Consider the following 26,160-nt stretch of genomic DNA (forward strand, 5'->3'; position numbering starts at 1 on the left):
TCTCCCCTAGGATCTGCCAGCAACTAGGGACAACAGACAAGCCCGGTGCGAAATTCCCTCAACACGTCATCGCGCGGCCCCGCCCACCGGAAATGAGTCCGACGAAACGCCACGTAGGAGGCGTGGGCTGAGGCGAGGGCAGCGTGCTGACGTCAGACGCCAACCTTCCGGCCCGGCGGCGAGGGGTGTGGCCTGGGGGCGGGTAGGCGTGGCCTGGCGGGCGGGCCGGGGGCGGGGCTTGAGCGCGGCTGGAGAGAAGGTGGGTTCCGACCGCCGGGCTACGGGTCGCCGTTGGGCTCAGCGCGCGCGGAACAAAGGACGCTCGGGTCTATCTGGTCGGGACTGGGAGCGACCCCGGGGGACCCCGCGACCCGGCCGGGGCGGCCCATGATGGGGCTGATCTTCACCAAGCTGTGGAGCCTCTTCTGTAACCAAGGTGAGCCGGGCCGGGGCGGGCGGCGGGGCTGGCTCGCTCCGGGGCGCGGGGAAGGGGCCGGGGCCGCTCCGGGTTCCAGGTTGTCCCAGGGGCCCGCGGGGAGGGATGGAGGGAGGACGGGAGGAGGATCCGATCGGAGCCTTCGGGGCTGGGGGCGGCAGGGGGTGTCGGGGCCCGAAGCCCAGCGGGAAGCTGCTTGGGAGACCTGGACGCCTTCGGGGGCTCTTCCCCGCCCGCCCTCCTGGACACCCCCAGGGTCTCTGGCTCTCGGATCCGGGACGCTGCAGGGTCTCCTCCCCCCCCCCCCCCAGAAACTGTCACTTGCAGCCAGAGCTTGCAGTCTCTCTCTGTCTCTGTCTCTCTGTCTCTCTCTGTCTCTCTCTCTGTCGCTCTGTCTCTGTCTCTGTCTCTCTCTCTCTCTCTCTCTCTCTTCTTCTCCCTTCTGGACACCCCCAGGGTCTGACTGGCTCTCGGACCCCGGACAGTCCAGGGTGTCCCCCCCCCCGAAATTCACTTGCAGCCAGAGCTGCCTCGCCTGCGATCTCTCTCTGTCTTCTCTCTCTCTCTCTCTCTCTCTCTCTCTCTCTCTCTCTCTCTCTCTCTCTCTCTCTCTCATCTCTCTCTCCCTCTCTCCCTCTCTCTCTCCCTCTCTCACTCCTCTCTCCTGTCTACTATTCACTTTCTCTTTTCTCTCCAATCTCTGGTCCCCTTCCTATTTCTCTCTTTCTCTCCCTTTTATCCACTCCTATTCACTCTTTCTCTTCTCTCTCTGATCTCTCCCCTCCTTTCCTATTTCTTCTCTAATCTCTCCCCCCCTCTATCTACTCCTGTGCACTCCTATTCACTTTTTCTTTTCTCTCTCTCCCCTTTCCCTTTCTATTTCTCTCTGTGCCTCTCTCCTATCCACTCCTCTACACTCTCTCTTTCTCCAATCTCTCCCCCCTCCCTATTCACTCCTATTCACTCTTTCTCTTATCTCACTCTCCAATCTCTCTCCCCTCCCCCTTCCTCTTTCTCTCCCTTTCCCCCTCCCCACCCCCTCTCCCCCCAACAAGTGGTCCGGACCCCAGTCACCCCAGTTTGCAGAAATCTTCCAAGCCAGATCCTCGGGTGCTGGAAAAGTCAAACGTTTTGGTTCTCTATGGGCTCCTGCTCCTGGACAATTAGACACCTAGAAGTTGTAAAACCTGTTCTGAGTCAGAGTGAGGTGTGATGTCTCCCCAAGTGAGAAACCAGCCACATTATAAATGGGGCCTGGCAGTGGGTAAAGTTTGGGGTATTCCTGTACCGTGTTTTCTCGATCCCTTGAAATCAGTTTCTGGATGGCAGCCGGTTTGCATTCTGCATGAAGGCAGTGATAGAAAGCAATGTTTTACGATGTTTATTTTCACCGCTAATATGTTTGGTTGTTGCTTTTTATTTTGGGGGGGATTTAAAACGCCGAGAAGAGAATGAAATAGCAGGAATCTGCTTGCTCTGGAAACTGTTAACATCAAAATAACCCCGATTTCTAGCTACAGTTTTATGTAAGCTCACACGCAGACCTTGGTAAATATATACGTGTAGGCAGATATTTTCAAGTCGTTCCGAAGTGGCCGGAGCTGTTAAGTTCCTGGTGGCTACTGTCCAGATATTTGTGATATCATTTTTCAGCTGGCTTTTTTTATTTTTTGGTTCTAATCCTTGCTATATGGATTCACCGCTGAGTAAAGGAGCATTTAAATATATGCCGACTATTATAAAAATAATGAAACCCGTGTTTATCTTTTTCCCATCATTTAAGAGAACATTGTAGAGACACTAGGAATTCCCTCTGTGCAACTGGTCCCATTTCACTTTTTTGCTCGCTCTACTTTGTTATTGCTGTTCATCACTTCCTTTTTTCTGAGGCTTCCCCAAAAGACTGAAATTAGGATGTAAATAGAAAGTTGAGGGGGTTGAAGAAAGTTTAGGATAGGCTGCTGCTCCCTAACTGTTCATCCCCATTCAGGATTTTCTTTAACTCTCCTATTAAAGAGATTGGTTTGAGGCTCTTCTTTTCATTTAATATCATTTATTCTTTTAATTTTTGTTCACTCCCTAATTGCAACAGCCAGTGATAGGCCAGATCTTTATTTAAAACTGTAGTGATTAATTGATTGATTGTTTGGTTGGTTGGTTGCTCGATCTATCGGTTGGTTTTTGGGCCACACCCAGCAGCGCCCAGGGGTCACTCCTGGCTCTGCACTCAGAAATCGCCCCTGGCAAGCTAGGGTACCATATGAAATGCCAGGAATCTAAACTGAGGGACCCGTGTGCAAGGCAAACGCCCCTATGCCATCTCTCAGACCCCCCAGATGCCCATTTCATAGAAAGAGATAGACTTAGAAACAGGGATGATACATAGTTCCTTACTCTTCAGGATAAGTAAAATAAAGCGGACATTGCTGCATATAAATAAGCATAAAGTGGCTCATAGAAGGATAAAGGTGTGTTTGGATTTTAATGACTAGGAATTAAGTTTATCGAGCAGGCTAAATTGAAGGTGCATATTTTTCTCAAAAGAAGGACTGATACTATGCAATGGAAGACACATGAAGAAAGTTGGGAATAGTTGAATGAAGGATTTGGTTACTGTATGTACAGTTTTTAAAGCAAGGGAATAATGTAACAATGTGAACAAATTGGTACCTTTGTCTTGTAGTTCCCTTTCTGTGTCAACAAAATTAACTTCCAGCCTCAGCATTTATCTTTTCACCACTGACAGATTCTCAAACCACTCATTCTTGGCTGTATTTTAGAATGATGTTTCCAAGACTGCATCTCAGGCCAGTGAAATTAGAGTGAGGGTCTGGGTGTCACATCAAGGTGATTTTTCTGGCCTTAAATGGCCCCTTTTTTCTTTCTTCCAATGTTTTCCTGACATTTTTTTTCCTTTCTCATTTTTAGAGTATCAAGTTCCAAAAATTTATATACTCAGTATCATTCTGGGAAGAGTATTTTCATACTTTAATGCTTTAAAACTATTTCAAGATGATGCTTGCTTTGTGTGCAACCAATCTGGTTTGATCCCTGCTGTCACATAGGAGTCCCCCGCCCCCCAAGCCAGTAGTGATCTCTGAGTGCAGAGCCAGGAGTAAGCCCTTAGCACCTTATGTGGCCCCCAAAAGAAAAACAACTTAAAAACTAATTATATGCTCTGCACTTTTTAAATTTTTAAAATAAAAGACTAATGACTTTGGCACCTATAAATAAAGTAATGATAATAAGTAACCCCCTGAGCACAGCCAGGTGTGGCCCCATAATTCCAAAATATGGTTGTCTTTACATATCTGCATATCTGTGAGGTTATGTATATGTGTTTGTATCAATTGAACCCATGTATTCTTTAAGTTCACATTAGAATTTGAGTATTGCTTTTTTAAAATTGTTTTAAAAATTTTGTGGATATCTTTCTGTTATTTCTGGTCACCAATTTTAAATTTTTTTTTTTTTGCTTTTTGGTCCACATCTGGCAGTGCTCAGGGGTTACTCCTGGCTCTGTACTCAGAAATAGCTCCTGGCAGGCTTGGGGGCCATATGGAATGACAGGGATTGAACCTAGATCTGTCCTGGGTCAGCTATTTTGCAAGGCAAAAGCCCTACTGCTGTGCTATTGCTCCAGCTGTGGTCACCAATTCTTTTTTTTTTTTTTTTTTTTTTTTGGTTTTTGTGTCACACCCAGCAGTGCTCAGGGGTTACTCCTGGCTGTCTGCTCAGAAATAGCTCCTGGCAGGCACGGGGGACCATATGGGACACCGGGATTCGAACCAACCACCTTAGGTTATGGATCGGCTGCTTGCAAGGCAAGCACCGCTGTGCTAACTCTCCGGGCCCACCAATTCTTGTTGTAATTCTGGGAATTAAGGATGAAAGGACTGTTTGAGTTTAGGGGAGAGAGGTGGTGCATGGAACCACACTCGACTGCACTCATGGGACCAAATATGCTGCCAGGGATCAAACCCAAGTCAGCCCTGTACAAGGCAAGCACCTATGTGCTAAACTCTTTCCAGCTCTAAATGAAATACTTTTACTAATATGGGATCTTCAAAACCAAATGACATTGATAGTAATTTAATTATCTAATCATCTTTATTTCCCATAAGCATTTGAAGCCTTTTGATCCAACTTTATTGCATTATTAAACATTCTATCCATACTTGCCTACAGTTCAGATTTCTGATCAAATGCCACTCGCCAGAAAGGGCTTCCTATTCTCTACTGTAGCTCTCATTAGTTTTACCTTCCTGTTTTTTTTTTGAATAAACATTTATTATACCTCTAATTATAAGTTTGTTTACTACCAGTTCTTCATGTTTCTTTTAATAAATCCCCTTAGGGATTCATTAAAAGTCATAAGTTTTATCTTATTCACTAAAAATAAAAGTCTTATTAAACTTTTTTTTTTTTTTTTTTTTTTTGGGTCACACCCAGCAATGCTCAGGGGTTACTCCTGGCTCTATGTTCAGAAATCGCTCCTGGCAGGCTCGGGGGACCATATGGGATGCTGGGATTTGAACCACTGACCTTCTGCATGCAAGGCAAATGCCTTACCTCTGACTATCTCTCTGGCCCCTATTAAGCTTTTTTTTTTTTTTAATTTTGTTTGATGTTAAGGGCATATTCTAGTGCTTAGTTGGCTCTGTGCTCAGTAATTAATACTGGGAGTGCTCAGGGGACCTTAAAGGATACTAGGGATCTCCAACCCAGTTCGGGTATTTGCAAGGCAAACACTACCTTTTGAACTATATCTCTGGCCTCAATGTATCTTTAAACTAAATTTTATATCAAAATTAAACTTATTTTCAACAAATTAAAAAAAAATTGGGGGGGGGGTTTGGGCCACACCCAGCTCCGGGTTACTCCTGGCTCTGCACTCAGAAATCCTCCTGGCAGGCTCAGGGGACCATCTGTGATTCTGGGACTCTAACCGGGTTTGTCTCAGGTCAGGCACAGGCAGGTCAAGGCAAACACCCTACCACTGTACTATCACTCTGCCCCCCCCCCAAATCTTTTTTTTTTGTTTGTTTTGTTTTTGTTTTTGTTTTTTTGTTTTTGGGCCACACCCGGTGACGCTCAGGGGTTACTCCTGGCTATGTGCTCAGAAGTCGCTCCTGGCTTGGGGGACCATATGGGACGCCGGGGGATCGAACCGCGGTCCTGTCCAAGGCTAGCGCAGGTAAGGCAGGCACCTTACCTCTTGCGCCACCGCCCGGCCCCTTCAAATCTTAATATATATGTTGGTTAAGTGCCCGAGAGAGTACAACAGGCACTTACTTTGTTCACAGCCAACTTTAGGTTTCGTCCCTGATACCACATAGGATTCCGCAAGCCCCACCAGGAATCATTCCTGAACACAAAGCCTGGAATAACCGCACACAAAGGTCAAGTCTCTAATTCTGTTTTTGCTGGGAGGGATCATCCCTGGTGATGCTCAGGGTTTAGTACTGGCTTTGTGCTTAGAGATCACTCCCGGTATCTTTGGGGGGAACATATGAGCTCTAAACCTACTTGTAGTATGATCTCTTTGGGCCTAAATCTCTTACTCTTCTCCATTTTCCCCTTCCGCCTTGGTTTAGAGACATTTCCCCATATTGCTGAGAAATAGAAATATGTTTTAAGCCTTTACCACCATTTGTCTGTGGTAAAGGAAATGAAAACTTGGGTGGCCATGGCAAGGTGTCATTCACATCGTCATTTCTCTCTTCCTTGTCTGAATTTCCTCCCTCTACTGCTGTCTATATTGCTCTATGATGGGGGCTGCTTGCCTACTTCCTTGGCCTGCCTGTACATCAGGCGGCTGTGCTTGCATACTGGGCCTGGGTGCTCACCAGGCTTTGTGCATGTCTACTTGAGATGCTTTCTCTAGGGGTTACACACCTGGCTGGGTTGCTCACAGGCACCCTCCCTCCCTTTTTTTGTGGTGCCATCACCATGCACCTGGCTGCAGTGCAGCATCTGCAATCACACACTAGTAGATCTGTCAGACCCAACAAGAGAGATGCCTAGATCAAGCTCGTTGTGTTGTACTTGAACTTGAGAACACACGCTAAGTGCTCTCAGTTGCTATGTAGTCCTGGGGCAGACTTCATCATTTTCCCTAGCCAAGTCTTGTTACTGCTGAGCCATTATTTCAACAGAAGAGTTTCCTCCTGGAGTAAATAATTGCATCTCACTGCTTTGATTTTCTTTGCACATTTATCTAAATGGTTTCACGCTGTCAGACTTGCCCTGCACACATTCCCTGCCTCTCATTGGTCTGATGCTTCATTTTTCTCCTCCCAGTATTCAGTCCTGCTCTGAACTGGATCTGGGTACACAGCTGTACTGGTCCTAATCTATCTTTGCTGGTATTCTAGGAGTTTCTTCAAAAGTGCTTTTGCTTTACCACATCTTTTTTTTTCCCCCACCTGGGCCGCCCCCCCCCCCCCCCCCCGCGCGCTATGCTTTTGTGATTTACTTTTACTGTTATGAAGCACGTCTTTTAAATTTTCTGCAGAGGTATCCAAAAGTGGGGTGTGTGTGTGTGTGTGTGTGTGTGTGTGTGTTGGATGACGTTTGTTTGAGATTTTTGTTTTGGGGTTACATCTGGCAGAGCTCAGGGATCCCTGTTATCACTACAGGGAATTGCTTTATATAAAAAAGACTACTGCATTTGTTTTATATTGTTAGTCTAGTCTTGCTTTCCAATTTCTTTTGGTTTAACTAATTTATTGACCCTTTTTAGCAATTTCGCTTTGCATTCTATTTATGGTCCTGAGGTCTGCAACTTTCTTGCCTTTCTGCCATCTAGTTGAACAAATAATGTGCTATTTGTAAAGTGTGAGAATTCTGCAGCTGCAGTTGTGCTCTCCATGGTTGTGGGGCTCCACACGATGCCCTAATTCAACCCCAGGGGAAAAAATGGGTCTGGAGCAGGGGTTGCTGGGGGAAATAAACCAGGCCAAGTTTAAGAGGGTAAAACACATGTGGTTGGGGAGCTTCCAACATTGTGGATCAGCCAGCCAAACTCAGCGGTCTTTTTATTAAGCACTTCAATCCACAATTGCACTGGGGGAGAGTGGCAGACAAAAAGGCTTATCTTGAACTAGTCTCATCTAGGTAGACCTTTTACATGTAAAGAAAGGGGGCAGGTAAGAGGAAGCCAGGGAAGGTCTTTGTTTTGGATTAAAAACAAGTTGTAAAGGGACAAGTGTTCACAATCACAGTAAAATGTATGTTAAATGTCACATGTTACAAGCTATACACCATTTTTGGAGACATATATATTTGGAGTCATATGTACTTCAAAGTTTTAGAGGGTAATTTTTTTAATGTTTACTTATTATATTTTGAATTTCTTTCTGGCCTTTCAGAACAAAGAACCTTGGAATTGTTGTGCTAACATATTGCTAGTGATAAATTCTGTTAGTTCTTTTATCTGATTATACTTTTACTTATTTTCATTCTAGAATTTTTGCTGAGTATGACTTTTTGTTTTGTTTTGTTTTGTTTTGTTTTTTGGGTGGGGCACATCTGGTGTCACTCAGGGGTTGTTACTCCTGGCTCTGCATTCAAAAATAGCTCCTGGCTCTGTGTTCAGAAATTGCTCCTGGCTCATGGGACCATATGGTTACTAGGGATCGAACCCAGGTCCGTCCTGGGTCAGCAGTGTGCAAGGCAAACACCCTACTGCTGTGCTACCATTCACGCGCCTCCCCCCTTTTCTTTGAGACTTCTAAGATTTTATTTACTGCTTTAAAGTCATTTCATTGACTTTTGGCCTCCATTTTTTTTTCCTGCCAAAAAATTGGGCAGCATGCCTGTCTTTATTGCTCTTTGAGTAGCCTGTTAGTCCCTCATGCTACCTTTGTGATTTTCTCTTTATCTTTGGTTTTCAGCAGATTAACCATTAATAACCTGGCTTTTCTATTCCATTTAGAATTTGCTGAAGTTAACTGAATTCATAAACGTTTATGTTTTTCTTTTTTTTTTTTTGGTTTTTGGGCCACACCCGGCAGTGCTCAGGGGTTACTCCTGGCTGTCTGCTCAGAAATAGCTCCTGGCAGGCACGGGGGACCATATGGGACACCGGGATTCGAACCAACCACCTTTGGTCCTGGATCGGCTGCTTGCAAGGCAAACGCCGCTGTGCTATCTCTCCGGGCCCACGTTTATGTTTTTCAATATAAGCATGTAAGCTGGTTAGCTCCCCCTAAATTAAATTGCTGACTATAATTGTGAATGACTTATACAGTTCAGTGAGGACCAGCATTTAAGCAAGGATAGGGGCCAGAGATAAATACAGCAGGTCAGGCGCATGCCTTGCTTGTCCATCTCAGATCTGATTTCTGACATTTCATCCTGTTTCTGGAGCTCCACCAGGAGTGATCCATGAGCACAGAGCCAAGAGTAACCCCTGAGCACTGTTGGGTGTGGTCCAGAGGTGTTGCATCCCCCTTCACATATACGTATACACGGAGTAAACAATCTGAAATAGAAACCTGAAATAAAAACTGTCAGATCATATAGTAAATAAGGGAACCACCGCTGAAGCTTCATTTTAGTTTTGTGTCCAAATGCTCTCACTCTTCATGCTCTTGATTTGATGATCCCTTGGCTGAAAACTGGAATTAGTCTCCCTCCCTTATCTTATTTGCCTTTCAAATCCTAGCCTCTGGAGATCCACTTAAGTTAGTTTTCCTGTGCCTAGTAGAAACTTTTCATGTTGCTTTAGAGATTAGGGGAAAGAGGGGGAATTCATGGTTTTTCCTTAGATACATTATCCTGGTCTCTTAACTTTCAAGAACTGTAACTTCCCGACAGTTTTTAATTTACTCATCTTGCTTTGTACTTTAATCCTGTTTGCCAGAAAGTAGTTTCCCTTCTTGTAAGACTTTAAGATTCCATTTTTTGCTAAGGCGAGGAAGCGGCATTCACAGGCTCGCAGAACTTGAACCCCCAGAGTTTAACCTATTCAAGATACATGCCTACCTACTTGAGTTCAACTCCAGCCTTAGGTGGACTCTGAAATAAAAGTAAAATAGAGGAGCCGGAGAGATAACATGGAGGTAGGGCATTTGCCTTGCATGCAGAAGGATGGTGGTTCAGAATCCTGGCATCCCATATGATCCCCCGAGCCTGCCAGGAGTGATTTCTGAGTGCAGAGCCAGGAGTAACCCCTGAGTGCTGCTGGGTGTGACCCCCCCCCAGAGAAAAGCAAAAAAAAAGTAAAATAGAGTTTTCTAGTATTTACTAGAAAAATATTTTCTTCTATTATAACTAAATTGAGGCAAACTATATTACACACTCATAGATGCAACACTCAAGCATTGAAAAGCAAGTCATGTTTGAGGGATTAAAAGTAACATCTCTTTTAACAGCATGCTTATAACTAATATGCCATAATATATAAACTAGTATTAAGGTGATTACAAGAGAGTTTAATGCTCCATCTTTGATTTTGATTTTTTGTTCTGTTTTGTTTTTTGGTTTTGGGACAACACCCAGCAGTTTTCAGAGATTACTCCTGGCTCTGGGCTCAGAAATTACCTCAGGGTAATTTAGGCTCAAAGCAAATGCTGTCCCTGCTGTGATATAACATGGCTTCAGATTTTCTTTACTTCCCAGGAATAAGACTGGAGGCATATTATTTAAGCCAATGCTCAGTTTCCTCATCAGTAAAATGAGGAATGGTACCACCTCCCCATAGAATGATTGTTGGACAGCATTAACTTACATGCAGAAAACATTGATATTCTAAAATATTCCTGTTTAATATCTTGTTACCATCTTAGCTAATAATTGGATTCCAGGTGTCACTTATCCTTAAGATTATTAGCAATGTTTTTATTGCTTTGTATTAAAATACAATTAAAGATTATACAGTAAATATTTTTGAGAGTAGAAACTTTGGGTTATTTTAAACAGTAACATACCCAGACCAAAACCCAGGCCTGAGCCCCCACACCATGAGGTACTTTCAGAGCAGTACTGGTGGTACCCAGGCCAGGTAAGCTGAGTATGACCCTCGGTCATCCTCATCCATGGTTATGAAGCTCCTTTGTCACCATTTTCTCCTGTTTTCTAGATAACAGTACACTGGGGAGGGTACTTGCCTCGCATGATACAGGTTCAATCCCTGACTCTACATAATGGTCCCCTGAGCCTGCCAGGACTGATTCCTGAGTGCAGAACCAGGAATCAGTCTTGACCCTATGGGTCTGCCCCCAAACCAAAACAACAACAATAACAACAACAAATTGCTCTTTTAAATTCAGTAAGTGTTGTGATTGTTTGCTTCAGTGCTCAGAAGTTCTTGTGCTACTTAGGAATTGAATTTGGACCTCCTCCTCCTCCTCTTCCTCCTCCACCTCCTCCTCCTCCTCCTCCTCCTCCTCCTCCTCGAAAAGTGTATATTCAGCTGGTTGAACTTGCTCTGTCTGTATCTTTCCTTCCCCCTTGTCCTCTTTTAAAGCCTCATCTGTTTTTTGTTCTAATTATGCCATGTTTATTAAAAAAAAAAGTCAGCCTTTAACAAGATCCAAGTGAATGAGCAACATATAATAACCATACTGCAAAGAAACTTCTGTGCAACTCTTAATCAAAATCCAAAAAAGCAGAAGCCCAGCACTGGATCTTACTTATGCATTTGTTTGTTTATTTTCCTTTGCATTCACTTCCTTTGCTGTCCCTTTTCTTCCAGAGCCCCACACAGGCGAGTGTGTGGGCTTCCATACATCCATGTCCCACCTGCAACTTTGTGCATCCTCTTTGCCCTCCATTTTTGTTTATGCATTTGCCAGGGATCTAGCCTAGGGTCTTAACTCCCAGAAAGCACTAAAAGCCTCATCTCAGTCTTGGTGACTGGATCTTTTTCCCTTCACCTCGTATTGGTCACCATGTCTTGGGATGGGCACTGGATCTCATAGAGGTCAGTAGCCCTGAACATCCTTACTTCTCAGAAATGTGTGTGGGTGAGGGGCTGTGGGTATGGAAGAAAAGAGACTCCTAGTGGAACAGGAAGTTCAACACAACAGTCTCATGATGAGCGAGACACTTTTCTTTCTGTCTCATTAGCATTATGAAAACATGGCAGTATCTGAACCCAAGATTAGAATTACCGTTCAAGTCACACCACACCCGGCAGTGCTCAGGGGTTATTCCTGGCTGTCTGCTCAGAAAATAGCTCCTGGCAGGCACAAGGGACCATATGGGACACGGGATTTGAACCCACCACCTTTGGTCCTGGATCGGCTGCTTGCAAGGCAAACACTGCTGTACTCTCTCTCCAGGCCCTCAAGTCACCAAATCTTATATTGAATAAACTCCTCCATCCCATGCATATGTCACTAGTACTTTGTAACAAAAGAGTGGTTGTTATAATATACAGAAAACGAATAAAGAAGTTAATTCTTTTATATTTACAAAATGAGTTCTAAACAAAGACTTTAATAGTATGCATGTGATTGGCCTGTGTAAGGCTGGCTGAGAGGAGGCGATTGGGGCTGTCAGCTTGATACCTCATTTTCGTGGAGTCTTTTGAAGTGCTAGAAGTTGGACACCATAGGGTCTACATACACATCACTAGTTAGGTGATGTAGTGAAAGGATGTAATTGTGTGGTTCCAAGTAGATTCACGGTTAGAAAGGATTGTTGCCAGGCAATACAGATTGAACAGACTTATAAACATCTTTTCCTGTCTGTTTTCAGTAATTGTGACAAGTGGAAGAAATGATTTAGTAGCTCAGTCAATAGTAAGAAATGGATATGACCTCCAGATTAAAAAGGGCAGAAGGCTACATATATATGATATATATCATATGTCATAACATCAGGTTTTTCAAGCACAAGGAACTTTCCTTTCATGTAGTAGTGCTTTCTTATATATGGACTTCACATTTATAGTGAGAATCTGGTGGACACTGTGATTCAATCATACCACCAAGTACTGTGGAGGCACTTTTATATTTTAAAGAAGGACCACACCCCACAATGATGTGGGGTGGGCAGGTGCCCTGGACTCCCCCAGCCACTGCTAAAGCCTGGCGATGACTTCTCATTCTGGCCCACATGGACTTTTCCCACCCAAGCACCACTTGTCAGCATTGTTGGTTGTTGTCTGAGCATCACATGTGGCAGTTCTCCAGGGCTGCTCCCACCTCGGTGCATTTCTGGTGGGCCAGCCCAAAGGGGCGTCCTGCATGCAAAACGTGACCTGTCTGGAACTGTGGAGTCCACACAATAGCTTGAAAACCACATTCTCCATCTGTGTGCAGGGTATATGTACATGTACAGAGTAAATGTTATTATCCACATTGTTCTTGTTCCTTGAATAGATAAAAATATTTATACTAACATTTGTGACCTGAAGTCTCTGGTCACTGATGTAAGCAGATAGCTAAATACCAGGAAGGTACTGGAAGGAAGAAGGAAAAAGTAGTTATGCAAGAGTATATAAATAGCCTTTATTCTGTACTTTTTTGAAAATCTCCTCTGAACTTGATTCTTGATATATCTTAAGATATATATTGATACTTAAGAGATTCTCCCCCCCCCCCCCCCAAATTACACACAGGGGTATGGCTCAGTGTTACAGCAATGGCCTGGAGTAGTATTTGCTTCCCTGTATGACTGTCCCTCAAGCAATTAAGTTGTCCCTTTTCTGGGGCCTAAGCTATAGCACAGTACATAGGGCATTTGCCTTGCACACAGCCAACCCAGTTTTTGATCTTCAGCATCCCATATGTTCCCCATAGCCTGCCAGGAGTGATTTCTGATTGCAGACCAGGAGTAACCCCTGAGCACTGCCTTGTGCCCCCTCCAAAGTTATTCCCTTTCTGTTGGTGTTTTGCTATCTGAATTTGGGTTGATAATTTTTAATTCAATAGATAGGCCTTAGTTTACCTGATGGAAATATATATATATATATGTATATATATATATATATCAATAGGTAATACACATGAGACAGTTAAAATGTTTTGTCTTAATTGCTATATTTCTCTCTCAGTGAATCTGAAAAAGACTTGAGTCAAATAATTGAAATGAAGTCAACATTAGTGATCTTTAAACTCTGTCCCCCTCAGGATCTACGACCCTTGACTCAGTTCAGACAGGAGCCCCACCTTTCCAAGTGATGCATTCCCTAGAAGTGTTGTGATCGTTACAGTAGTTACAGTAGGAAAGTGAGGGACCTGAGAGATAGCACAGTGGTAGGGCTCTGGACGGACCTGGTTCGATTCCCAGCATCCCATATGGTCCCTCGAGCATGTGAGGAGCGATTTCTGAGCTTAGAGCCAGGAGTAACCTCTGGGTGCTGCCTGGTATGGCTCCCCCCAAGAAAAATCAAAAAAAAAAAAAAAAGAAAAGAAAATGAAGTTAGGAGCAGAACTGTCTGAGCATGACCTCTGGGTATGCCTCTGCAGCTGCCTCAGTAAAACATCTGAAAAGATCCTGCCCCGGGTTGGATTTTCTGACTTGGCCTCTAGATTTTCTTCCTTTCCTCTCACACCTGGCAGGAACTGTGGTGTCTCTAGATGTTGGGCTGGCAGACTTTGTAACTGTGACCCAAATTTCACAAACATTGGCACTTCCGGGGTTGCAAGCAAATCTGATTGCATCTCCACTAAGGAGTGCTCTTGTATTTATACTGGAAGGGAGTATAGGGCACCCACAGGTAACATTGGCTGCATCAGAAATCCGGGGTGGGAGCTATCAAAAAAAAAAAAAAAAAGACTCGAAAGAGAATTCATGAGTTCTAGTAAGCAAACACCCTTTGTTTTGCACAAAGCAGCTTAGTGAAAGCCCTTCCAGAAGACCTAATCATTAGTTCTTTGAATCCCAGCTCTGAAGCACTGGTCATGGGGAGATGAAAAGATGGGGTTTTTAACTGGTTGGGGCCACACCCTGAGATAATTGGGGCCATATTGCCACATGTGGTGCTACTTATGGGCCACACAGTCTGGAATGCGCCAAGGCAGGCCTCCACTCTGCTTCTTGTTTTGTTTATTTGGATTTTGGACCACATCAGACGGCACTCAGTGGTTACTTCTGGCTCTGCGCTCAGAAATTGCTCTTGGCAGGCTCTTGGCAGGTTCGGGGGGACCACAGGGATATTTAACCCTGGGTCAGCCACGTGCAAGGAAAACTTCCTACCTACTGTGTTATCTATTGATCTGCCCCTGTGCTCTGCTTCTTAATGTCACAGCCCTGACCTCTGCAAAGGTACTTGATCACCACAAACTTGCCTGTGAATCCTGGACCTGGACCTCCTTGAGATTGATGCAGAGTAAATAGATGAGGAAGGTTAGAAGCATTTGATTCCACATATAACCAAAGTTACCACGTTTTGAGATGAGCAAAGGGTAGTGAGTGCTCTGACGAGATATATCAAATCATGGGTTGCAAAGCAATCGTTTATGCTAGTGCACCTCTTTATGTATTCCCTTAAGGTTTATATGGAGGTTCTGAGATTTTAAGGTTCTTAGATTTCTAAGCATTCAGCCCCACAGAAGGGGGAATTCTTAATACATTCTATAAGAATATATGCTGTTTTATCTATAATGCCATCTAGAAGAGTTTCCTGTGTTCTTTGGAGGTTTCAGAATACTACAGTGTGGCTGTTCTGTCATGGCAAGTGTGTATTGGGGAGCTAACTGTTCTTGTACAAATAGCAGGATTTTTCATACTCTAAAAAGCTGTAAAATTCAAACTGGGGTCATGGCTGGAGCGTAGCTGAGCACTTGCCACATGTCTATGTGTGAGGCCCAGGCGCCATCCCAGACACCACAAAACCAAAACAAAACAACTTCAGATGGAAAAAGCTTTCAAGGTTAGTTACTTAGTCGTAAATTATCGGAAGGGATGAGAAACATTTGAAAGTAGACATGTCTTCCTAGCAATTCGGGCAAACTTTTCCAGTTGGATCAAGTAAAAAGAAAACCACTGGTGGGAACATCCAGGTGTAAAAACAGTTGGCAAAAGTGCTTATTTGGTACTCAGAGATGGCAAGCAGCTGGGGAACTCCTATTTTTGGAGCTTAATTTTATGCCCATGTGTCAATATTAGGATATGGGTTCACTGTCACTTTTTGCTTCTCTGGAAACGACCAGATTCTTCTTGTGCTCCTTTTTAAACCCTTCTCTCCCCCTTTCTTGTATAAGTAAGTAAAGGAAGAAGGCCAGAGCCTCCAGATGCCTCCTTACTTTGCAGCCTCTTTCTTTCTTTCTCTCAGTAACAACCAAGTATCCACTTACTGGTTCGCATTCAGAACCTGGTCATCATTGTGTTGAAAACATGTTATTGTGGGATGCAGTGTTAAATGCTTATGGTCTGTTTTCTTTTTTGTAGAACACAAAGTAATTATAGTGGGACTGGATAATGCTGGGAAAACCACCATTCTCTATCAATTGTAAGTATGGGAGTTTCTTTATACCTTTTTCCTTATTAGAATTTATTTATATGACTAATAAGAAACCACTATTCTATAATAGTGGTAAAATATTAATATATAGTATATATTATTATATATAATATATAATAGTGGTAAAATCTAAAATAGTGGCAAAAACTTAAATATATGATTTATTTATTTTTTTTTGGCCTTTGGGCCACACCCGGCGGTGTTCAGGGGTTAATCCTGGCTGTCTGCTCAGAAATAGCTCCTGGCAGGCACGGGGGACCATATGGGACACCGGGCTTCCAACCAACCACCTTAGGTCCTGGATCGGCTGCTTGCAAGTTAAACACCGCTGTGCTATCTCTCCGGGCCCAAATATATGATTTTTTTAAAATGTTCCCAAACACAAATTTACTTAAAAAGTGATGAATGGGGGCTGGAGAGAAGGAATAGGAGTTAAGATGTTTGTCTTGCTTGTGGGTGACCCCCGTTCGATCCCCAACACTATATTAAGGTCTCATGAGCAGTCAGGAATGAGTCCTGAGTGTGTTGTTATTTTTGGTGTGTGAGACACTGGAATGAGTCCTGAGCACAGCTGAGTGCGGCTCAAACCTCCCTCTCCCCAACAGAAATAAATAAACAAATAAATAATTTAAAATAGGGGCCAACGAGATAGTACAATGGGCAGGACTCTTATGAGCAGCAGATGTGAGTTTGCTACCCAGCAAAATGAGAATGGAGATGATAATAAACCCTGAGCACCTCTAATATGGGTGACAGCCAAAAACCAGTAAGAAAGATCAAAGATTGCATATTTGCTAAGTCTATTACAAACCCTTGTTTTCTGATCTTCAAAGAAACAATGAATGTGACACTAACGAAACTTCAGTGCTGGGCTGGGGTAGGATGGGCACTTTGCCTGACTTCCCCACACTGAAGTTCAGGTGAATAGCCTCTGTACCCGGAAAGTTCTCACAGCTCTCCTGATAGATCAGAAATTCGACACAGCAGACTTCTCTGAAAGAAATGGAAGATCGCTCTGGGAAATATTTACTGTTTCAGTAGTTAGATATTTTTCAGAAAAGTATATTAACTTTTTTTTAAAATATAATTTTTATTTTGATCATAGTGGCTTACATATTGTTGATAATAATATTTTAGGTAAATATTTACATAAAATCAGGGGGGATTCCCATCACCAAATTGTCCTCCCTACACCTCCGTTTTTGTCCTACTTCCCATATCCTCTTCCCTCACCTCCAGGGCTGCTAGAATATGTGGTCCCCTATGTACCTATCCTACTACATAGTAGTCTTGCACCTGTTTGGTCTTGATGCCTCCCTTATTTCCCCCTCTAATTAGGAGGCAGGACTAGCTAGTTCAAGTTGCGTGGTTTTGTTTGAAGAAGAGAAAAGTAATAAGCTGGGGTAAAAGTCTAAGTATATTAACATTTTAAAGGCAAGATGAGTGGCCCCTCAATTCACTTATCAGAAATGCTTTCCTTTTTCTTTCACTGCTAGTCCCATCTTTTCTCCTTCGGCAGTGGTGAGGGCTCTCTGTTCATCTCTGATTTAAAATGATAGTTATAAAATACAATGCACCATTGTGGAGCTTCTCTCTTCCTGACTTTGGAGGGGGGGGCTTTTTGGGGGGCCATTCTTACCCTTGGTTGTGTGTTAAGTATTGCCTCCAGGTCAGCCACTTGCAAGGCAAGTGCCTTAGCCACTACTGTTCTAGCTCTTCAGCTTTTCCTACCCCATCTTAAATATCTCAGCTGACAGCTCTCTAGAAATATTTATCACTTAGCAATGTGTAATCTCTTTTTCAGTACTTTGCTAAGGAGCTACTAATTCATGCTGATCTCGAGTTGAATTTTTTTTTTGTGAGTTTTGTTGTTGTTGTTGTTGTTGTTTTTGACTCATTCCCTGCAGCACTCAGTGATTACTCCTGGCTCTACACTCAGAAGTCACTCCTGGCAGGCTTGGGATGCCAGATTCAAACCAGAGTCCATCCTGTGCTGGCTGCATGCAAATCAAACACATTAACTGCTGTGCTATCGTTCTGTCCCCTGAATTTGATGTTGTTGTTATTGTTGTGTTTCGGACCACACCTGGTGACGCTTTTGGGTTACCCCTGGCTATACACTCAGAAATCAATTGCTCCTGGCTTGGGGGACCATATGGAACGCTGGGGATAGAACCGAGGTCCGTCCAGGATCAGCTGTGTGAAAGACAAATGCCCTACTGCTGCGTTATCGCTCCGGCCCTGAATATTTGTTTTTAAAAGAGTCATTGATTTTTAAGTATTTTAATGGGACTTAGCTTTTAACATGACACAGAAACATTTCAGAAACCTATCATCACTGTCAGAGTAACTTTGCACATAACCTCAAACCACCAGCATGTAATAGGCAAGTGCATATTTCCTGAATGAACCTCTGAATCTGTTTTACTGTTTGAGACTACTGGGACAGTTTTTATGGTTCAGCCATATCTGTTTTCTCCTGGATGCAGTTTTCAGTATTCTGGGTAACCTACAGTTCAGTACTCACTCCTCTGAAAGTGTCCTAATATCACCTAGAAGCCTGTTCTTCCTTTCGAGGTGGGTCATCATCGACTCTGTTCTGATCACAGGCACGTGATGTTGGAGATTTAGCCCCACCAAAGCCACCTCACAACATTTCTTTCTGCCCATTGATTCCGTTCTGGATCTTATAAAATGAGAACACATGCTTTCTTCAGAAGTTGTTCTTGACCTAGATACTTGTTAGCATAAAATGGCCCCCGAGCTCCTAGTTTTTGATGCTCATGACCACCATGATTGCCGCAAATAATGAAGGTAGATGCTTGTTAAGAATAGCTCAGATTGGCTTCAGGTTCTCCAGATTTATGAGTTTTTATGGTGTCTGTCTTTCACAGCTTAATGAATGAAGTGGTTCATACATCTCCAACCATAGGAAGCAATGTGGAGGAAATCGTTGTGAAGAACACGCATTTTCTCATGTGGGATATTGGTGGCCAGGAGTCACTGAGGTCATCCTGGAACACATATTACTCCAACACAGAGGTAAACCCAGGTTACTTTGGAGGCTTGTTTTTCTATATTTTGTTTGGAGGGTGGGTCACATCCAGTGGGTCTCAGGGGCTTCTCCTAGGGTCATTCATTCTTCAGTGTACTCCAGGACCATGCTCATGATTTGGATGAGGATTGTGTTTAGGTTTTTTCCACGCACCCCAGACCGCTGAGTTCTTGAGGTTTTTCAAATTAAAACAGAAAGGCAAATAGAAAGAACTGGTAGCTGATACTGATTGGGTAGATTCTGCAGTTTGATCCCCTGCGTCTCATCACCCGGAAGAGATCGATTCCTTGTGGTACTAGAATGTCTCCAGTGTTAGAGAAATCCAACACTAGGATAAATTATGTGACTTTGTCCCAGACTTGCACAACTTTTTAATGATAGTGAAAGTGTTCTTTAAATTATTGTGGCTTTAAAAATTGCTTCTAATCGGCCCATTTTAAAATAAATCTTAGAATTATGAAAAACGATATATTTAAATATCACTTTAAACATATAATTTGGGGGGGGCCGGAGCGATAGCATGGAGGTAAGGCGTTTGCCTTTCATGCAGAAGGTCATCAGTTTGAATCCGGCTTCCCATATGGTCCCCTTTGCCTGCCAGGAGCAATTTCTGAGCATGGAGCCAGGAGTAACCCCTGAGCACTGCCGGGTGTGACTCAAAACCACACACACACACACAAAAAATTTGGGGCTATACTTACCTGGCAGGGGCAACTCCATGATCAGGAAGGTGGTTTCCCCAGGGCGAGGCTCACCCATTACACTCTGGGCATGCTGACCCTTGCAATTTCCCCAAATGTGGGAAACTCGACTGCATAATTTATGATAGTGGGGGACTGTGTTTGTCCTCTCCCCAGGGGAAAAAAAAATTGGGCTGAGTTTTTACTTGTTAAAGTTATAAATTAATTATCTTTATTAACACTTGAGATTTACTGATTGATAGGATTTAATATCATGGAAACTAGGATGAAAAGTTGATTATTCTTTAGTGTGATGATGCCATATGAAGAGAAAGTATTTGTCACTTGAAAGTAACTTTGCAGCAGACTTCAAGATCCTGTTTAATTTTCTTTTTAATTGTCTTCCTAGTTCATCATTCTTGTTGTCGATAGCATTGACAGGGAACGACTAGCTATTACAAAAGAAGAATTATACAGAATGCTGGCTCACGAGGTAAATATCGAAAGCAAATAAATAGTGGAATGAAGTGTCTGTACTGGTTTTGCTTTTTCAGTGATTCATGTTGATCTGTTCATCATTCACGAGATTGTATGTATTGGTGAAACTGTGGAACATTTCTTGGAAAACTGTTCATTGTACTTTTTAGAAAATTGCAAAACTTCTTCAAGTGGAAAGGTATTTCCATGTGTTTAGAAAATCTTCTCAGTAATCCAATACTGCAGGCTCTTCCTTCAACATATTAACAATACAAACTTATAATGTTGATCGGAGAATGAGGGAGTGTGGAGCCTCCCTTGCAATGATTGGGTACCCAGGAGCCACTCCCCGTCTCTCTCTGCAGCACCCTGTGGTGCTGGGACAGCCATGACCACTCTGGCAGTGCCTGGGACCTTTAGGACCACGCCTTAAAGTTCTTCTTTTCCTTCCTTTTTACCACATTGGTTTGTATCTGCTAGCTGTACAGAAAATTACATTGTGTTCATAAAGGTTCATAGTATGAGATGATTTATTCATCCAATTCTCCGTGAATTATCCATGCTTGTATGCATGTTTCATTCATTCCTTTTAACAACTGCATGTGTGAAGATAACAGAGTTCATCTGTGCTCTACTTGTAATTGATTATATGTTTCTAATATTCTAAGTGCATAAGCTCTGCTGCAGTAAACATGAATTTTCATTGTGATAATTCATACATTAGTAAATACTGCATATTGTCTGCAGGATTTAAGGAAGGCTGCCGTCCTTATCTTTGCAAATAAGCAAGATATGAAGGGGTGTATGACAGCAGCTGAAATCTCTAAATACCTCACCCTTAGTTCCATTAAAGACCATCCCTGGCACATCCAGTCCTGCTGTGCTTTAACAGGAGAAGGGTAAGTACCAATGGGTGTAAGGGAGATAAGGTAAAGAGGTTCTTGATGAGTTTGTTTTGGGTTTTTGTTTGGTTGGTTCCTGGTTTTTGGGCCACACCTGGCAGTACTCGGGGGTTACTGCTGGCAGGCTTGGGGACCCTATGGGATGCCTGGGATCGAACCCAAGTCTGCTGCATACAAGGCATGTGCCTTACCCACTGTACTATCTTTCCAATCCCATTGGATTTTTTTGTTTGTTTTCTTCTCTTCTGGTTGGTGGCTACACCCAGTGACACTCAGGGAATTACTCTTGGCTCTGCTTGGGAGACCATGCCAGGGATGGATCCTGGGTTGGCCACATGCAAGTCAAACCCCTTGCCTACCCACTACTATCACTCCAGCCCAAAGTTCTTGATACTTTTTTTTTTTTTTGCCACACCCAGTGATGCACAGGGGTTACTCCTGGCTCTTTGCTCAGAAATCATTCCTGGCTTGGGGAGACCATATGGTATGCCAGGGAATTGAACTGCAGTCCGTCCTAGGCTAGCACTGCAAGGCAGATGCCTTACCTCTATTGCCATCGCTCCGGTCCCAGCTACCAGGATGCCACAAGTTCTTGATATTTTCTATAGTGGTTCCTGATGTAGTTCATAATAGAAGGATTCTTGCAAGCAAGCCCCTTTGGCTATATCCTCAAGATGGGTTTTAGACAATTTCCCATATTACTAAACTGATTAATATAATTTTAAGAACTTCTTCCATGTAAAAATTCCACTTACCATAGTGTTGCCTGAATGTTCCCACTTACGATAGAGTATAATCATTCTAGTACCAACCTTTGGTTAAGGATTAAAAATAATAAGCTTGCTTTCAAATATTCTGTCCTAGGTTGTCCATTTTGAAAATGCTCCTATCTTTTGTTTCAGGTTATGCCAAGGCCTAGAGTGGATGACCTCTCGGATTGGTGTGAGATAACTTTGGGGCTCGAAAGAGACTGCTCTATTTATTCTGTGACATGAACATTTTTTTCCTAGTACCTTTGGCTGCTAAGGCAGCAGCATGTTTAATTTATAACAACACAAACCTCTATGAGCAACACTTGAATCAAGTGCAGCTGAACTGGAACATAAAAAAAAAAGATTTTTTTTTTTCTTAACTTTTTTTTAATGCACTAATCTTCATTTGGATGGTCGTAATGTATAACTATTTTCAGTAACATAATTCTTCTGACTGCTTATTCTAATGATTCAATTACTACCTTGTAAAGAATGACTGTTATAGGTCTAATGTTATATTTCAGTATTGTAATAACGTTAATGACCGGTTTCTTTCATTTATTTAACACCCCTTTCCACCACCAGAAAATTAATGGTTTGACAGAGCAGTAGTGGAATAGTGGAAATCATAAGTACTGCTTACAAACAGGCCAGCACACAAAACATTTGCTCCCTCCAAAACCACTTATTTTCTGGACAGAACTTACTACAGAATAATAAAATTGGCCCAGAAGATACATATCTTCTAGATGTACACAGAGATATGGGGGCTGGGGAGACCTGCTCAAAGAGAGAATCTAGTGCATACTTGGAAGGTCTGGGTTTGATCTCCAGCACCACATTGTCCCCTGAGTACCTCTTGAGTGTGGCCAACAAACAAAACAAAACAAAACAAAACAAAACAAAACAAAAAATGTTATGTACATGATGAAAAACATCAGAACTGCCTTTCAATGTGTTAGCTTTTCCCCCAACTAAGTCATGGAAAAATTTACGTTGCTATTAGCATTGAAATTAAGCAGGCTACTTAGCTAGCAGAATTGAATTCCTTTTTGCTTACAACTCATGCTAATCGAGATAAAATGTTTGAAAACCCAACTCTAATGGTAAATATTTTGGATAAATCTGATATTTAAAAAGTACCACATTATTTAGTCCATGTAGAACAACTGGAAACAAGTAAAGCATTCCAGTACTAGCATTAAAAGAAAACACTTGGAATATATTTTACTACCTATTACTACAAAACCATATTTTTCTCAGTAAAAAAAGTCAACTATTCCACTTGCAAGGAAACATCCCATCTGCTTAGGAAATCATTCATTTTATTTCTTAAGACATTATTGTACCTGTCCTAGCGTTTCTACCACCAGCAGCCTATAGTCTAGACATGGTTTTTCTTTCTGCCTTGTAAGCTTTACTGCAAACAAGCTTTAGAACAGTGGCCATCCTCACACTTAGGCCTCAATATTCTCCACCTTTGCAGGATTCTAGAAACTGCTGAATTTTAATCTTAATATTTGGAATCCCACTTAACATGAGACTCAGTTACAATACACTGTCAACAAAGAAGTTAAAGAGTTAAGAAGACAAGTCAGAATCAAAACTTTATAGACTAGCATTAGAGCCCACGGCAGCTATAATCACTTAAATAGTGCAGTCCTCAAGGGGAAGGACAGGTTTACATTTTGATTCTACTCTTTAAATATGTGATTTAAAATTTTTTGTTGTTGTTGTTGATTTGTTTTTGGGCCACACCCAGCTGTGCTCAGTATTCCTGGCTCTGCACTCAGGAATCTCTCCTGGTGGTGGGCTGCTAGGGATCAAATTTGGGTTGGTCACATTCACAGCAAGCGCCTTAGCCACTCTATTCTCTCTTTAGCCCTGTCATTATTATTTTTTTAATGAAAGGGAGAAAATATGTATTTAGAGGACACTTAGTTTTAACAGTATTCATGTTTTTGTTTGGATCAAAAATAGAATTCAGTATTCACCAAGGATATTAAAGTACCCTTTCAGAATTGTTATGTTAATACTGTTTGTAAGCTGGTTTAAATTTTACTTTGTTTTTAGATGTTCCTGATTTCTTCAACTTAGTCTTATTAATTTAGATGATGGGATAATGTTTGGGTTTTTTTGGTATAGATTTAACGAACGATAATACATCTTACAGATGAAAGAGTAAAACCTTCTGGATTTAGGGAATTAGCTGTGTAGTAATTTTGTTTTGGATCTTTTTCTTAAATGGTTCTATATCAGGTGGAGGAGTTTTTACTGTTTTTAATATAACCCATAATCACAAGACCATGAGAGTAAAGCAGACAAATAATTCTGGATGCCTATGGTGGATATGTGGTGTGGGAGTTAGGAGGAATTAGGAAAATACCATTTACCTACAAGTACACTTTGCTGGAATTTCTATCTTGGTTATATAATTTAGTCCTTAATAATGAGGGTAGCTCTCTTAAATCTATCCTGAGAAGTGTGCGTATTATTCCTGTATTCATTCTCATTATGAAATGTGTTTTTTTATGTATGTTAAAGATTGGCTTGTTCGAGTTTCTTCTATCAAATTATAGTTATTTTTTATATTACCACATCAGCATTATATTAAAAGTGTTTTTAATGGTTGATTATATTTTGTCAGCTACAAGTATAGATTCAAGTTTGCTATTTAATTTTTAAGTACATTTTATTTTCTAAATCCTTTTTAAAAGGATTTTGTTAATTTAAAATTAGAAAGGATTTACATAAGCTGTGTGTTAAAGATGAAATCGGCATTTATCATGCCAGTGATTGGGAAAAGTTTAAATTGAAAATTTGTGTAAGACAGCAAAAAAGTATTTTATACGTTGTCATTAGAGATTTCCTCTTAGAGTAATATGAAAAATTATTATCCTTTACTCCAAGAGAATGTTAGACCTAAGCAAAGTAGATTCTAAAGTATAGATTCTGTCATTCTAGGTCCATCAATCCACCAAATGTAAGGTATCATCTGATTAAAAAAATAAAGCTTGTAATTAGTGCCTTTATTCATATTTTTGAGATAAATTCTGAGTTGTGCACTATGTTCTTTGGACTTGACATTATAGCTAATTAAAGTAACAGTGAAATTCAGGTTTCACCTTTCTTTTCCACACTTCAATTTGGTTGAACAGCAACAGCAACATTTCTAAAGCCATGAACGTATCTACAAGAAGTTATTCTTTGGAGTTTGAAGATAAGTTTAATTTTACAAATATTTTCAACATGTTATTGTAGCAAAGTATACTTATTTTGTAAGTTCAAATGCGTTTTTCCTGATTTTGAACATGTTGTATTCTTCATACATGAACCTATTTTTCTTGTTAAAATCCATTTGAGAACTGTTTTAAAGGCCCTTTTATATGGGAATATCTATAACTGTATAATATAATTCCTTAAAATATGAAATTATACATAATCTGCTGAAAAGCTCTGTTTAAATACTTACTTTTTTAACTTTTAGTTTCTGTGTTAGGGTATGTATTAAAGGCTTCATTTTATTCACTGTCTTTTAAAGGAATGATAATATTTAGATTTCATTGTTTAAATTAATTTTAATAGGCACCACCTCTATCACCTTTATAGCTATATTCATTTATATTAATTTTGATTCAGCATATATTAAATTCATTATAGCATAAAGAGAAAAGTTATTTTCCTATGAAACAGTAAGTATAGGCATCTGTAAGCAAAATATTCTCTAAAGTTATGCGTTTCACAGAGTGAAGGAAATTTAAAATATTAAGAGCTTTTTTTTAAAAAAAATCTTTTTGATAATGGTATCTTAGGACATATTACAAATGGAATTCTTTTCATTAGTTTCTATTTTAATCCTTAACTGTATGAAACTGTATTAGTAGAAAAAAATGTTTTAGACTTACAGATAGGTAAGCTCCATGGAGATTTATCTATAAAGGCCAACTTTTTGAGCCAGACAGTTTAATCTGTAGGATTTGAATCCAAAACATTTTGCCTCCAGCTTAATTCTAGAAGATATCATGTAATTTGCTAGAGTAACGTTAAAAGTACATTGGTTTGGATCAAGTGGAAGTCTGCTGATTTTCTAGGTAGATCTGAATCTTAATTTGGCCTTCGCTGATCTTAGTGATCAGTAACTGTCTTTGGCCTTCCCATTGTTTTTACTGTAGAACTGAAGTCAACCAGAGCTCCCACACATCATGTGGTTTTTAGTCTTGAATCCTGAAGCACTATTAAAGCTGACAACCAAATACATACTACACAGTAGCCCATGGATCAAAGAGAATGAAACTAAATTTGTTTTAAACACTGAGCCCCATCTCCATTATTTAACTCATGACTACAATTAAGAAAACAAAGTATCAGTTAATACTGCCCAGTTTCTGTTCCAACTAATAGTTACTGACGATGCAAAAGAGAGAAGATAAGCCATAT

At 41.5% G+C, this 26,160-nt stretch overlaps 1 protein-coding gene and 1 non-coding gene across 2 annotated transcripts; both read left to right on the forward strand.

The window, feature by feature from the left end:
• The first annotated feature begins 258 nt into the window (after positions 1-258).
• Positions 259-22,340, forward strand: ARL5B (ADP ribosylation factor like GTPase 5B). Its single transcript, XM_049777830.1, has 6 exons — positions 259-436; positions 15,785-15,845; positions 18,752-18,899; positions 20,002-20,085; positions 20,817-20,968; positions 21,874-22,340. Exons 1-6 carry the CDS (start codon positions 388-390, stop codon positions 21,920-21,922), a joined length of 543 nt encoding a protein of 180 aa, XP_049633787.1. The 5' UTR covers positions 259-387; the 3' UTR covers positions 21,923-22,340.
• Positions 19,606-19,769, forward strand: LOC126014670 (U1 spliceosomal RNA). The gene has a single exon (XR_007497672.1). It is a non-coding gene; the product is annotated as a U1 spliceosomal RNA (small nuclear RNA).
• Positions 22,341-26,160: the final 3,820 nt, after the last annotated feature.

Source organism: Suncus etruscus, chromosome 7, assembly GCF_024139225.1.
Source record: "Suncus etruscus isolate mSunEtr1 chromosome 7, mSunEtr1.pri.cur, whole genome shotgun sequence".
NCBI classification, from domain to species: Eukaryota; Metazoa; Chordata; class Mammalia; order Eulipotyphla; family Soricidae; genus Suncus; species Suncus etruscus.